General features: G+C 36.4%; 1 protein-coding gene across 1 annotated transcript in view; it reads right to left on the bottom strand.

Moving 5' to 3' along the window:
* The window catches only part of EFHB (EF-hand domain family member B), a 53,465-nt gene that overhangs the window by 22,692 nt on the left and 14,042 nt on the right, over nucleotides 1-16,731 (bottom strand). The window contains 7 exon segments of the mRNA XM_045520057.2: nucleotides 710-777; nucleotides 1,386-1,469; nucleotides 5,972-6,101; nucleotides 7,072-7,182; nucleotides 9,621-9,801; nucleotides 10,520-10,659; nucleotides 11,121-11,187. Of these exon segments, the coding sequence (XP_045376013.2) occupies nucleotides 710-777; nucleotides 1,386-1,469; nucleotides 5,972-6,101; nucleotides 7,072-7,182; nucleotides 9,621-9,801; nucleotides 10,520-10,659; nucleotides 11,121-11,187 (781 nt within the window).

Here is a 16,731-nt window from a genome sequence, read left to right as displayed (position 1 = left end):
TCCCTGGATGATTTTAACACAGGTAGACTGCAGACAGTATTTTGACAACCACTAATATGCAATCCAATCCTGATAAGCTTTGGCATAGTTTTCCCTTTGAAGGGCTGCTGTGTAGCTTAGCACTAAAGACAAAATCCTGGGAAGTTTCTTTTGCCGATTTGTAGATTGATTAATTGATGGAATGATGGGTGGGAAGAGTGATTTATAATTACGTGATCATAGAGTACAGTGCTTTCTCGACTTTGAACATCCGTCCAGTTCATCCGGGAATGTTGTTAAAACGCAGTTTCAGATTCAGTAGATCTGGGGTGGAGCCTGAGATTCTGCACTTCCAAGAACTTGCAGGAGATGCCAACATGGCCAGTCTGCAACCACATTTTGAGTCACAAGGGCCTGGTACGATATTTGAATTCATTAAAAAGCTGCCTCACTTCACTTTGGCTTGTTTAATACCCACTATATTTATTTTCTAAATAAATTCTGAGCCTTAACTACGCATAAGGAATTCATTACAAGGGCTTTAAACTGTACCTATCTCAAATGTAATGTGAACATTTTGTTTCCTTCTTGTGCTACAAATTGTTCTCATTACAATTAACGTAATATTTTAAGCCTTTAAAACTGGAAACTTTGAGAGGAGGAGATGGTGAACTCTGGGGGGATTTTGCTGTCGTCATTTGTTTTTTAAGAAGGAAGTTTGTACACTTACCATACTCGTCCGGATGGAGACAAGCCCCAAATGTGTGGTCTGGGGGAACGTTCATTGTTTCTGCAATGCTATCAAAGAAAACAAATCCCTTAGTGAAAATACCCACCACATGGCATCCCTGGAATTTAAAATATGTTTGCCACATGTTTTTAATAGGCTAAGTTTTCTCCTATAACCAAACTATGAAGATCAAACAGAAGTTCTCCAACAGAGCTTTTGTCTAATCTTCCATTTGTATTAGCAATAGCTGAATGGTTTTACTGGCTTTCAGTAGCCCAGACTGAAAACGAAAAAACAGAACATACTCAAAGCAGAATTATGCGAGTGTATATATATATATATATAGAGAGAGAGAGAGAGAGAGAGAGAGAGAGAGAGGAGAGAGAGAGAGAGAGAGGAATGTAGCACAATAGGTTAAATTTCTGATAGCCCAGAAATAAAGCTTTCCACAAAATTCTTCCTCCCTCTTCTCCAAATGCCCTCTCCATCTGAGAGGACTCAGCACTTTCCTGGAACCCCAAGCTCTGTAGAAGTTAATCGAGTTCCCTGAGTGACACAAAAGGATGATTCTTATTGAGAAGGTAGAATCTAATAGAACACAAACCAAAATTCCACAAGAGTACTTTTTAAATTTGAGCCAAAAAATGTATCAATTCTAAGTTAATTGTCGACTTACGGATCTAAAACTCTTCCAAGCTTATGTTGAAACTTTTCTTTGAAATCATCAACTTTCTTGGATATGATCTTAGCTCCTTTTTTCCTGTAAGATGAGAAAATTGTCAGGTATCTGTATTACCTAAAGTATTCTTGGCTACCTAATACACATATGTGAGGACTACCACTGTATCATTTGGGCCATCAAAAAATAATTCCAGTTTTGGGGGGAGGGTGTAGCTCAGGGGTAGAGTGCAGTGCTCAGTGTGCACAAGGTCCTGGGTTCAATCCCCAGTATCCCCTTTAAAAAATAATAGTAACAAGAATAAATAAATGAACATAATTATCCCCCCAAAAAATAGTAATAGTAATTCCAGTTTCAAAAGAAGCTATATGCTAAAAAGAAAGCTTTATGTGTTTAGTGTAAAGATAAGTTTATAATAGAGTGTAAAATTATGATTAAAGAATAAGACAAGCAGACAAAAATATTTTTGGGGAAATAAAACCGAAGTGTTAATATCATTCTTCTAAGTGTAACTCCTAAAATTGCTAGAAGAAAAGTAAGCATCAAATAAATAACCAAAGGATATGAACAAATAACTCACATCTAGTAAACAAATATATGGAGAAATTATAATACTTCTCAGTAATAAGAGAAACTTGAAATAAAAGAACACTTTTAAATGTAAAATAAAGTGCCACTTTTAACATAGTATGTAAGTAAAGAGAGGGAGAGAGACTAAGATTGGCAAAAAGTTTGGTAAAACACTTGTAGATTGCTAGTGCAATTGCTATAATCCCTTTGGAAATAATTTGGTAATATGATTCAGTGAGGATAAAAATCTTCATCCTCTCTTATGTACATCTGGAAACCTATCATAAGGAGATAATCCACATAATTAAAAGTGTGGAGAAGTTATATTCATAAAAATGCTTGTAGCCTCATTGACTATAATGGAAAAAAAAGCAAAGAATCTAAATGTTCAATCACGGAGGATGATTAAATTACATCACATTAACAGGAATACACTTTTTGCATTTTAAATGTTGGTTATTAAGAATAACACAGCAATATAAAATTATTTTATGTCAAGTGGAAAAGCAGGATATAAAATGAGGTTGCACTCTGATTAAAGCTATGCAGAAATCTACACAGGAAGCCACACTAGAAAGAAATAGATTAAAAAGATAATAATGGTTGAATGAAGGTGACAGGATTATGGGTGATTTTATTTTGCCAATTTTCTGTAATATAATTTCATTACTTCTATCACTGTGATTAAATGAGTGTAATTTCTTTTGAGAACTGTGGAATTATACCACCACTATTTAATAACATTAAAATTAATAAATTCTCTATTGTTTTGCTCAGACTAAAAACAATGAACATTAAATCCTTAAACTCCATTTGCTTTTAAAACTATTTCTTGTACTGTAGAATATGGAGCTGAATAAATTTCTGGAGAAGAGTGACACTCTGTGGAGAAACAAAAGATGAAATAAGTAATTCATCTCTTACTTCTTCGTTTACTTCCCCTTAGTTCAGAAAGGGGAAAATGAACAATGTGGGTAAAGTCAGAATAAATCAATGGCAGTTTAAAGGCTGTAATTTGAACAAATGTAAGTGTAAGGATCCCAAATCATGGAGGCTACACTTTTCAGCCTAAAAGGGCTTGGATTATGTTTCTGGGAGAATCAGGAAGTATTTGTGAACAGCCATGTATGTCAGAATATCAATAACTGTAATATCAGTACACACCTCGCAGCATTCCCCAGCCAACTCAGAGTAAAGTCTTTTGCATGCCAGTGAATTTTTTCATTCACACACACACACACACACACACACACACATATACACCGCCTACCGTTTCAAGATTCTAAATGATTCTTCAGACCAAAAGTCACAAACAGAATATAGATAGAGATAGTTTTATGGAAGAAATACATCCCTTCAAAGTTAAGAGTAAATGAAATAAAATGGTGCATGTCAAATTGAGAGGTAAATAAACACGCTTAGCTCCAAGTTTATAATAGAAATCACATTGAAGAATGAAATAGTAAGTTCTTTTTAAAATCCAGCAAACCAGGAGAATAATCTCTATTGTTTCAGCAGCAATTTTCCAACTAAGTTTTGAAATACAGAAAGTATGATCAAATAAAACATTGTTCCATCAATGATGTTTCCTTGGGGGTAGAGACAAATTGGAGGGAAATGTATCTTACATACTGCCTGCTTTTATAAATTCAGTGTGTTTTTCTATGACTACCCCAAGTCATTGATAAATATGTCCTTGTTCATGACCAAAGGCTCTGCTCTTAGGACTTTCTTAAGGACTACATTGTCATTGTGTTTATTTCGTATCTTTTATAAATTGATAGCAGGTTTATATTTCTAAGCTTTCAGAAATGGGTAAACCATATTTGTTATCTCCCTTTAAATATCAATTTCAACATTTTATTGAATTATAAATATCTACAGTCAAATATTTTAATTGTTTCTTCATGTTTTCCTTTACATATGGTTTAACCACTCTAATCATGATAAATTAATGAATATTTGTTTTATGAGCTCTTCTGTTACCCTAAAGAAAACTGGGTTTACTTTTACTTTTTAATATATAAACATTTTTTTATTGAGTTATAGTCATTTTATAATGTTGTGTCTGGGTTTACTTTTCATGTGGGTTTACTATAATATTTTAAGAATTTCACCTGTGTTTGTGTTTTACCATTATTGTTTTGAATAATTCAAGTATTAGAAACTCATATAATAAAGGAGTAGAAGGAGACTGGAAATCAATATTTGAGGCCTGTGATCACAGGGTCAAGTGCCTATAAAGCTGGTGTACTGGTTAGGGGCAGCCTCTGGAAACACACTGCCAGGTTGCATTCCTCCTCCAGTACTTCTTAGCTGCATGATCTTGGGCAGATGATTTAACTTCTCTTACCTCAGTTTCTTCATCTGTAAAATAGAAGGGATAAAAAGTATAGTACACCTACCCCGTCGAGTTGTTGGTAGGATGAAATCGATAATATATAAAGTACTTAGCACTTTGCCTCAGTAACCGGGAGGTGTGACCGCAGCGACCACACAGGCAAATGAGCAAAGCAGGCCAGGTGCCCGAGGGAACGCAAAGTCCGTGTGCACACAGGGGCCTGTGGAAACTTGGAGGGCCGGTATATCCTTTAAAGAGAGCGAAGGGCAAAAGTAATCCACTCCCACCACTGATGTATAGAAATGCAGGCCCGGTATATTCATTTCCTGTGGTTGCTAGAACAAATTACCACAAACATGTGGCTTGACGCAAGAGAAAGGTGAGTTCTCTCACAGTACTGGAGACCGAGTCTGAGATCAGGCTGCACTCCCCCCAGAGGCTCGGGGGGAGAATCTGTTCATTGCTTCTTCCAGCATCTGGAGGCTGTGGGCATCCTTTGGACTTCCTTGGCTTGATGCCACATCATCACAGTCTCCTCTGTCTTCATAGCGTCTTCTCTCCCGTATGTCTCTCTTCTGTCTCCAGTCTCCCTCTGCCTTTTCCTTATAAGGACACCTGTCACTGGACTCAGGGCCCACCCACATAACCCAGAGTGGTCTCTTCAGCTCAGAATCTTTAACTTAGTTGCATTTGCAAAGACCCTTTTCCCATATAAGATAACATTCATAGGTTCTGGGAATTAGAATATGGATAAATCTTTCAGGGCCACTGTTCAGTATTTTCAGTCTTCTGATTTTTTTTAAGCATAGTAGGAAATACGGATTTTGTGAGTAATCTCCCAATATTTGTTGACTTAGATATAAAATATAAGACAAGAAGTGGAAAACTAAGAAATTTTATTTTAATTTCTTAAGAAAGTGGTCATATATAGAATGCAGGCATAAAGAGGTCACAGTTTGCAGAGTTAAGTCAGATACTCAGGCGCTCAAATCTCTATTAAACAGAGCTGAACGACAGATGACAGGTCAGTTACGTGGGACATGTTTGTAGAGATTTGAAAGCCCACCATCTTTAAGAAACATAACAGAGTTGATCCCATAGATTAAAAACGTTCGTGTATGTAGAAAACAAACTTGTGGTTACCAGGGGGAAAGAGGGGTGGAAAGGGATAAATTGGGAGTTCGAGATTTGCAGATACTACTATCTATAAATAGATAAACAAGTTTCTACTGTATATAGTACAGGGAACTCTAATCTCTATCTTGTAGTAACCTATAATGAAAAAGAATATGAAAAGGAATATATGTATGTGTATGCATGACTGAAACATTATGCTGTCCACCAAAGATTGACACATTGTCAACTGACTATACCTCAGGTAAAAAAAAGTCATGTGTGTCTTCAGACCTGCTGAAAAGGCATAAAGTAACTTTAGAATCACACATACACAATGTACACTCAAACACACACACACAAAACAGTATCATAGTTATCTTTGGGGGAACTAGATAGTTCGGAAGACATATCACTGTGCGTCTTTTTCTGTTATTTTTGTTTGAACCACGTCAGTGCGTTACCTCTTCAAAAAATAAATTTAATAAATAAACTTTTCTTTAAGTCCATATGCCATATATCTAACACTTGTTCCAAGACACAATATACTTAAACTTACATTTGTAGTTCCTGAAGCCAATATAACGTTTTTGCCATGTTTCGTCCATCATTAAAATGTGGTGTTGGGACCCCATACAAGTTAAACCTATGAAAACTTGATGGGTTATACTTTCGGTTCTTTGCTTCTCCTGTGAAAAATAAAAGGGGAGGAGGGGAGACTTCTGACTTAAGCAACAGAACTAACCTTATCTTGCATGAAGCACGTTATGTTCTCATTGACAATGAAAATGAGAGTGAGACAAAGAATGAAATTGTAACAGCGCAGGAGACTGCAAGCATTTGGGCACAGACGACAGAGGCCTGCTCCCACGTGACGGGGGAGGACTGGTGGGACAAGAATTCCTTGTGTTAATATTTGGAAAGTGAATGGAAACATGATGTAGGAGAAAGATAAATATAAATGATGAAAGGATTTTACCTGGCATCAAGACGTCAGCAATTAAATTGTAGGCTACAGCACTTAGACATCCATTGCCTTTTAGTTATGCTACAGAATAATTCCAGCAATAGGCTACTTCAAGTCAAGGTCATGTAATAATAGTAATAACAGCTAATAGTTACTGAGCCCTTGCTATGTGCCAGGCATTATGCCAAGCATTTTTCAGGCACTCACTTAATCCTCACAGTATTATTATTCCTACTAAATAAATTAAAATGGATTGTGATAAGTAAAAAATTCAAAGTCTAAAAGATAATAAAGGGACAAGCTAGGACTTGAATCTGATTGGATTCAAAAATTTCTGCACTTGATCACTATCTAACATTCCTTCTATAAAGCACTTCGAATAATCCTGACATTTGAATAAGAGTGGTATTTTTTAAGCCTAAAGCCACTAAAACAAGATTAGACTAACATTTAATCTTTCTTAGCTGTTTTATCATTTTGGTGATACATATTTTTCTGCATTTAATGCACAAAATGCATAGGTGTATGTGTTCCCAGCTATCGGGACTAATAACCTATAAATAATATGTTATTTTTATTGATCACCTATATATGTCAGGCTTTTAACTTTAAGCCCATTATCTCCTCTGTTTGTCTTCACATTCCTGAGAGTCTCATGTGCTCAGGCCTGTTTCACACACGAGGACACTTACCTACATAATAATCATTGTGAGAAACAATATACAGGTCGTGTCCTTCCTGTCCTTCTTCAAATACTTCTTTATAGGATTTTGGTGGATTCACCACATCTTTAGCGGATAATCCTGAAGGAAGAATTAATGAAATCACTTTTAAGGTATTTTTCCTCGTATTTTTTTCTCTTTTTAAAAAATTTTATTTTTTATTGAAGTACAGTTAATTTACAATGTTAGTTTCAGGTGTACAGCAAAGCAATTCATTTATACATATACATACTTTTTTTTCAAATTGTTTTAAAACTTTTTTTAATTGAAGTATAGGCAGTTACAATGTGTCCATTTCTGGTATACAGCATAATGTTTCACTTATATGTATACAGACAGATATTCCTTTTCATATTCTTTTTCATTGTAGGTTACCCCAAGATATTGAATATAGTTCCCTGTGCTATATATGGTAGGTCCTTGTAGCTTATCTGTTTTATATATAGTAACATGTATCTGTTATAACAGATTATCTGTTTATAACATTTAAATCAACTAGAGCAAATGACAAACTAGGTATGCTGATTGCATAAGCTACGTGGGCACAAAGCCAGCACAAAGATTTATCAAGAAAGACAGGAATAGCCCAGATGTTTGCTGTCTTAGGGACCCACACTCGAACAGGCTCACTCTCTAGAATTCTGAAGAATGTCAGAACTCTGTATCAGTTAACCACTTTAGTTGTCCTGAGCCATATTCCAAGCCCAATTTGGAATCTCTGGACAATTTTTATTTTAGTTTGCTACAGACTTCCCAAGATGCTCTAGGCAAATTTGAATCACAAATCAGTTTCAGAAACCCGGATGCCCTGTTGGGAAAACTTCATGCAAATTTTACCAGCTGTAGACTGGAGCACACACCCTTAATCTGTTTTGATGTGAATATCCATCTTCAAAGTAACTGAAAGTGCCAGAGTAATCACTGAAATCAGGAAGAAATTCTTCTTCCTACTAGTCCCAAACCTGGAGCAGGTGGAACAGTTGCTCTCCCAGGACTGGTGGTCCTGGGGATTTTATATCCAGTGAATTATTTTATTTTTATTGTTTTATGTAATGATTTTTAAATATAATTCCATTTACAATTTCAGTCTTCTCTTTCAACCTAACGACATATATTAAGATGTTTTCTTTCTATTGACTTTCTCCCAAGAATTGGGGTCTGTAAACAAACATTTAAGAATACCAAAAGGTTTTGTGACTCAGAATAATCTTGTAAATCAGTGCTTCTTTATGATACATGAACCATTACACCTGTTGATACACATATACACATAACATTTTGGAACATTCCTTCTATTGCATATTTAAATGAGGCACATCTAGACAGTACTTTCCATATTAAATGAACTAATCCCAGATAGCCATTATGATATAATCAGTGAAATACTGTAATGCCACGTCTGCTTAAATACAATTCTTAATCCCACTTAAAAGAAAAACAGATATTTTACCCATTCTAAAATACATTTTTCCTGTTCCAAAGTTTAACAAATGTTAACTTTAGATCTAATACAATAAAGTCTTACTGCAGATTTTTCATCCCAAGAGAAAGGCATCATTTATCTCCAGAATGTATGTCACTATGTTAAGGAAAATAATCTAATGGGCCTTTTGGTGGAAAAAAAAAATAAATGATACAGTTCCTGGAACAGAGCCTTAATGGATGCAGAAAGACAAAGAGAGAAGTGAATTCCTCTGCAGAATGAAAAAGAAAAATGGAATTTTTTTTCTTTTAATCTGGAGGGAAGGATGAGGGACCTGAAGAGGCTAGGAGAACTGGGTAAACGTGAAAAAAAGGTGTCAAGGAGAGCACCCAACAACGTGGCAAGAGCTGCGTTCAGAAGAAATAATGACCTGTGACCAGTTCTATTCTAAGTCCTTTATTGAAAGATGTGCTCTGCTCCCTCTCAAAATGAAAGGGGGATCTGCCTGTTTGGTTAATATGCAGGTAGACATCACGGATCTGCATGAATGAGTACAGTATGCAGAATTTACCAAACTTATCTGTTTCGTGGTCTGTTGTATGAAACAGCGGTTCACGAAGAGTTAACAGTTATGGGGGAGGGTAACAGCTCAGTGGTAGAGCACCTGCTTAGCATACACGAGGTCCTGGGTTCAATCCCCAGTACCTCCATTAAAAAAAAAAAAAAGGGTTAAGACTTATGAACACATCAGAGGCATTGGTGTGTAATAAATCACACAAATAGATGGGGGGTGGTAGCGGGTAACAGCCCTCACAGTTGGCCCCAGTGTCCACTTCCCTGGGTCTTTTTCCTGCCTTTATACCACCTCTACTCTGCCCCATGAGTCACCTCTCCAAACCCTGACATTTCACTGCCTTGACACACGTAAACCCTAAGGCTTCTGGGTCTGAGAGTAACTTTCTTGCTCCGACCCCATCTTTCATTCTTGAATCATAATTTACACCTGCACTGAACACCATCCCAATAGGATATATAATCCTATTTTCTAAGAAAACTTCTTTCATCACCACCACCCCACCCCTTACTTTTTCACTACCTCTGACGACTGCTGTCCCAAACGTCGTATTGAGTGTATCCAGGCCTTTGGGTAATCCCGGCGTCTGATCGTGAGATTTTCCCAGCGGTGCTCGTCGACTGCTAAAATATACTGATTCCTTTTTATCTTTAATTTTCTGTTGAAATGTTGTAATTGGCTGTGGGTTTATCAATACCTTTGCCTAAAGAAATCATACAAAGCAAAGATGCCACAACAACAACAACAAAAAGGTAAAAATCTGAAAACTGAAACTCCAATCAATACCCGGGGAGAAGAGAACAGGATTGTGGGAAAACATTTCCTTAGCATTGCCTTTGCTTACCTTCAAATGAGCTGTCAGAAGTGGGACTATGCAGCTTAAACATGTTGAAACGTGGCTTTGCACTGGGGCTAAAAGGTTTATGAGGCCAGCTCGCTGGTTACTCAACTCAAATCTTCCAGAAAAGTGGGAATGACAAGCACAAGAATCCCATGATTCCCACAAGTGCCCTCCAGAGATGAAATCAGGTCTTCTGACCCTGGACTGTCCATTCAGTCACTGATTGAACACCGAGACCCTGCACGCATTCAGTGCATGTATAAGCATGCTCAGTGCCTCTAGGTAGCATCGCCCAGCCTTTGTCCGCACTGTTCTGTAACAAACCTTGACAGCATCTCTCGCTACTGTGAGAAAATGAAGTGCAACTCAGCTTTTATTATCTGAAGGGAGAATGTATAGTTTGTGGCTCAAACCATTGATTTTTCTACACTCTCTTGGCTGCCATTGCTTGGGGTTTTTTTTCACTGCCCAGGACTAAGAGTGGGAAAGAGATTGGGACCGATGATTTCACTAACACCTCGTTTTGCATTTTCACCTTAGTAAGTTATTAAGGTACAGGGAATAATAGAAAGGAAGTTACCGGTATTGAAATTTTAGATCTTATGCCGTGTGTCAAACAAGGTGCGATTTGAGGATCATTTGCTCTGCCGTAAAATACTCTTTCGGCTCCAGCAGGTGGATATCTGAAGTTGAAAAATTTTTTTGCCTCAGGTGGGGTCACTGGCTACAAACAGTGAGACAAAAAAATAGGATTATCAAGTACAGTTGTTTCGATATTAGCAAGAATGATCTATACCAGTCAGTGAACACCTTTCTTTACATGAGTGTAGTAAGTACATGGGGAACCACAGTCCCAAATAATGAAACATCCTAAATTTTCTTTTGTAGTGAAAATAAACAACATATTTTAGAAGTTGTATTCAGAAAACAGTCAATATCCAGGTTAGGAAGCATACCATAAATAACTTTCCTATCAAAAATAAATGGAATCTCCACTAATTTTAGTAGAGCTGGAGATTGTAAGCCTGGAATTTTCACTTTCTTGGACAAACTCAATAGAGGGCCTCAAAGTACAGTTTTAAAAAAAAAATCCAAATTGATCACATTAAATTTACACAGCTTTCACAAGAAATGTTGAAAATCATTTCTCTTATGTTCACACAGATGCATATTGAAAACACTCACCCTGGGAAGTTTTTCAGTCAAGCAGCTTGCAACTCTGTACCCAATCGGAAGAACTTTTCCTGCCTAAGGGAAAAATAAGCAATAATTGGTCATTGTCAGAGTAGAGGGGGAGAGTTTTGAAGAATGGAATGTATTTCAAATTTGGTCTATGATTCTGGTGCTACAAAGTTACTTTCAACTACTTAACACAATTAAGAAAAATAGTAAGCACAAATAGCAAATTGAAAGCAATCCTCATGTAGAATATAAACATTAGATGCTGCATATATTCAAATGCTTTTTTTTTTTACAGTGCATTCTCAGTGATCCATCCAATTACAGGACCTCTGTGACATGCTGAGGAATTCAACTTTCAGAAATAATCTTATCATCGTTCACAGGTTAATTATCGGCTGTCCTGTGATCATCAGTACAGTGAGAGTAGGCTGAAGTCAAGCTAAATTCTAGATAAAGTGTTAGATATTTCTGAGTGCGTGTGGGTGCATTTGCCTGGGGTTTACATTTCCACCAAGGCTCTTAACTTTTGGCACTTGCAAACGTCACCCCTGGCCAAGCTCCTTCCGTAAATGGCCCAAATCTCACTTGGCTTTGTTCACTTGATTCTAACTTGAGTCTTATCTGTCCTTCCTTTGCCCAAGCAAAGATAATAACTCTTCATTCCCAGCAATGTACCTCTTAACTATTTCCCCTTATCATTTCAAGGCAGCTGATAGTTATTTCTGCAAAGCATAAGTTTCTCTTTAAAAACTGAAAGAAAGAAACTTCCTGTAAAGAGTGTTCGAGGTCTCTGGAGGGGGATGGGGCGGAATGGGTGAGGACAGAAAAAAGCAGAGAGGTTGAGTGAGAGTTGGGTGGATGGATGAATGTGTAGGTGGCAGCACGTGGGTGGACAGATTAGCTAAAAGGAGGGGTGGCTGGATGACAATATGGACAGATGGATATAGATGGGCAGATGAACTTCTTTATTACGTTAAATATCAAGTGCAGAATTCCTCTTAGAGGGAGAGCCATCAAGGATTACGCGAGTATCTTGATGATATCTCTGAGTATCAAAGAGGAAGCCCACAGACATGGTCAGACAGAGAGGTTAATTGCTTTGCTAAAAAAATGGGAGAAAATATAAACTATTGTTGGGATAGACTAAGGAAGGAAGAAGGGGAATGATAGATAGATTGAGAAAAGGTGTGAGAAGAGCAAGATCCAGTAACAATGTGAGAGGCCAGGAAGCCCAAGATGAGAAACTGGCCAGGGATGAGCAGCCCAGCCTTAATGCCAAATCTTGGGTAAATTCTACTTACATAGCTATGTGATAGAAGGAGAACCTGGTGTAAAGAAGGAAAGGGGCTGTATTCTAACTTGGGCTGAAGCAGGTCGGGAAAAAGGGAGGAGAAGTACAAATTTTTTTTGCGTTCTTTTTTATTGAAGTATAGTCAGTTTACGATGTGTCAATTTTGCATGTACAGCATAATGTTTCAGTCATACATATAAGTACATATATTTGTTTTCATATTCTTTTTCATTATAGGTTACTACAAGATATTGAATATAGTTCCCTGTTCTATACAGTATAACCATGTTATCTGTTTTATATATGGCAGTTAGTATCTGCAAATCTCAAACTCCCAATTTATCCTTTCCCACCTCCTTTACCCCCTGGTAAGTTTGTTTTCTATGTCTGCAAGTCTGTTTCTGTTTTGTAAATAAGTTCATTTGTGTCTTTTTTTAGATTCCACATATAAGCAATATATGGCATTTTTCTTTTTCTTTCTGACTTATTTCATGTAGAATGACAATCTCCAGGTCCATCCATGTTGCTGCAAATAGCATTATTTTTCTTTTTATGGCTGAGTAGTATTCCATTGTATATATGTACCACAAATTTTGTATCCATTCATCTGTAAATGGACATTTAAGTTGTTTCCATGTCTTGGTTATTGTAAATAGTGCTGCTATGAACATTGGGGTGCATGTGTCTGTTCAAATTAGAGTTCCTTCTGGATAGATACCCAGTAGTGGGCTTGCTGGATCATATGGTAAGTCTATTTTTAGTTTTTTAAGGAAGCTCCATACTGACCTTCATAGTGGCTGCACCAATTTACATTCCCACCAGTAGTGTAGGAGGGTTCCTTTTTCTCCACACCCTCTCCAGCATTTATTACTTGTAGACTTTAATGATAGCCATTCTGACTGGTGTGAGGTGATACTTCATTGTAGTTTTGATTTGCATTTCTCTAATAATTAGTGATGTTAAGCATCTTTTCATGTGCCTGCCTGTTGGCCATCTGGATGTCATCTGTGGGGAGATGTCTATTTAGGTCTTCTGCTCATTTTTTTATTGGGTTGTTTGTTCTTTGTTTATTTGTTTTGTTTGTTTTGATATTAGGCTGTGTGAGCTGTTTGTATATTTTGGAAATTAGTCCCTTGTTGGTCACATCATTTGCAAATATTTTCTCCCATTCTGTAGGTTGTCTTATCATTTTGTTAATGGTATCCTTGGCTGTGCAAAACCTTTTAAGTTTAATTAAGTCTCATTTATTTATTTTTGCTTTTATTTACATTACTCTGGGAGCTGGTTCAAAAAGATATTGCTGCAATTTATGTTGAAGAGTGTTCTGCCTATGTTTTCCTCTAGGATTTTTATAGTATCTGGTCTTACATTTAGGTCTTTATCCATTGTGAGTTTATTTTTGTATATGGTATTAGAGAATGTTCTAATTTCATTCTTTTACAGGTAGCTGTCCAGTTTTCCCAGCACCACATATTGAGAAGACTTTTTTCCATTGTATATTCTTGCCTCCTTTGTCATAGATTAATTGACTATAAGTGTGTAGATTTATTTCTGGACTTTCTATCCTGTTCCATTGATCTATGTGTCTATTTTTGTGCTGGTACCATACTGTTTTGATTACTGTAGCTTTGTAGTATAGTCTGAAGCCAGGGAGTGTGATTCTTCCAGTTCCATTCTTCTTTCTCAAAACTGTTTTGGCTATTCAGGGTCTTTTGTGTTTCCATACAAATTTTAACATTTTTTGTTCCAGTTCTGTGAAGAATGTAATTCATAATTTGATGGGGATTGCATTGAATCTATATATTGCCTTGGGTAGTATGGCCATTTTAATTATATTGATTCTTCCAATCCAAGAACACAATATATCTTTCCATCTATTTTGTGTCATCTTTCAATTTTTTCATCAGTGTCTTATTACAGTTTTTGGCATACAGGTCCTTTGTCTCCTTAGGTAGGTTTATTTCTAGGTTTTTTTTTTTTTTTTTTTGATGCACTAGTAAATGGAATTGTTTCCTTAACTTCTTGTTCTGATATTTTGTTGTTAGTGTATAGAAATGCAACTGGTTTCCATGTATTAATTTGTATCCTGAAACTTTACCAAATTCATTAATGAGCTCTAATAGTTTTCTGGTAATGTCTTTAGGATTTTCTATGTATAGTATCATGTCATCTGTAAACAATGACAGTTTTACTTCATGTTTTTCCCGTTTGGATTTTTTAAATTTCTTTTTCTTCTCTGATTGCTGTTGCTAGGACTTCCAAAACTATGTTGAATAAAAGTGGCGAGAGTGGGATTTCCTGTTTTGTTCCTGATCTTAGAGGAAATGCTTTCACCTTGTCAACACTGAGTATGATGTTAGCTGTGGGTTTGTCATATATGGCCTTTATTATGTTGAGGTATGTTCTGTCTTTGCCCACTTTCTGGAGAGGTTTTATCATAAATGGATGTTGAATTTTATCGAAAACTTTTTTATGGACCTATTGAGATGATCATATGGTTTTTATTTTTCATTTTATTAATGTGGTGTATCACACTGATTGATTTGCAGATATTGAAAAATCCTTGCATCCCTGGGATAAATCCCATTTGATCATAGTATATGATCCTTTTCATGTATTGTTGGATACAGTTTGCTAATATTTTGCTGAGGATTTTTCCATCTATGTTCATCAGTGATATTGGCCTGTAATTTTCTTTTTTTGTGATTTTTTTGTCTCATTTTGGTATCAGGCTGATGGTGGCATCATAGAATGAGTTTGGAAGTGTTCCTTCCTTTTTTGGAATAGTTTCAGAAGGATAGGTGTTAACTTTTCTCTAAATGTTTGGTAGAATTTGCCTGTGAAGCCATTTGGTCCTGGACTTTTGTTTGTTGTGATTTTTTAAGTTACTGATTTGATTTCTGTACTGGTAATTACAAGTGATTTTTTAATTCAGCTGGAAATGGTAAGAAATCTCAGAGATATCAGGGAACATAAAGTTTCTTTTGCTATTCATGTTATAGAATCTCCAGCCATTCTTTTATTTTAATTTTTTTTGAGTGTTTTTAAAATTAAGATGTAGTCAATTTACAATGTTGTGTTAGTTTCTGGTGTACAGCCTAGTGATTCAGTTATACATAAATAAATGTTCTTTTTCATTATAGGCTATTAAAAGTTATTAACTCTAGTTCCCTGTGCTATACAGTAGGACATTGTTGTTTATCTATTTTACACATAGTAGTTAGTATCTGTAAATCTTGAACCTCCAATTTATCCCTTCCTTCCCTCTTTCCCCTCTGGTACCATAAGTTTGTTTTGTATGTCTGTGAGTCTATTTGGTAAATAAGTTTATTTGTGTCTTTTTTTTTTTTTAAGATTCCACATATAAGTGATATCATATGGTATTTTTCTTTCTCTTTCTGGCTTACTTCACTTACTTGGATGGACTGATGGACCAATCAGTCCATGGCCTGATAGATAACTTTACTTGTCCCTCATCTGCTTCCCTTCCACGTGTTTGACAGTGGGTACTCTAGGTTTCTACCATTGTAAACATTCTATTGGACAGAAATGCCCTTGGTATTCTTTACAGAGTTGCCCCCTGTAAAAGTAATTTGATTGCAAATTAGGGTCTGTAATCAGGTTTTGATGTCCTCAGGCCATTTGACTGGGACACAAAAATGGAAGCCATTGTGTCTGTTTCCTGTCTGCAGTGTCATAATATGTGTGATGTCTCCCCATCTCCTTCAGTCATGGATCTCTTTTTATTTCAGTTGTTCTTAAGGATGCCTGTTCATCAGTTTGAGGTGTGAAGGGGAGCAGAATTTGCCACCCAAAATATGCCTCCTTGAGATAAGGATCATTTTGAACCAATTATTTTAAGAAACAGCAGACATGAGAGAAGCTCTGTAAACAGAGTTGAAATTACCCTTTTCTAAGGAACATTTACATTTCACAAAGGAAATCATTTATAAAGGTGTCTCCCTGTCTGTACCAGAAAGAGAAGGTTGATTCTAAGTGGCCAGAAACTTTTATCAGTAGAGAAGGCACTGATTTAACCTACATAAGAAATCTTACCCTTGTTTAGCATGCTTTCCCTGGTAACCTCCCACAGCTGGCCCTACTTTTGCCCCAACATCTTATTTTTTTGTCTTTAGCTAAAGATGGTATTTAAAGTGGTGGCTTGGGCTATCTTGGGGATTACTCAGTTTTCCTGGGTATCTCCCATGTATACATGAGGTCTCCATGTTAATAAATGTGTTTGTTTTCCTCTTATTAACCTGTCTTTTGTCTCAGGAAGTCTCAGCCAAGAACTCAGAAGGTGAGGGGAAATTATTTTT

This window comes from Camelus bactrianus, chromosome 1 (assembly GCF_048773025.1).
Source record: "Camelus bactrianus isolate YW-2024 breed Bactrian camel chromosome 1, ASM4877302v1, whole genome shotgun sequence".
Lineage (NCBI taxonomy): Eukaryota > Metazoa > Chordata > Mammalia > Artiodactyla > Camelidae > Camelus > Camelus bactrianus.
Note: the sequence above shows the minus strand (reverse complement) of the source record. Positions and strands in the feature narration are given on the sequence as shown.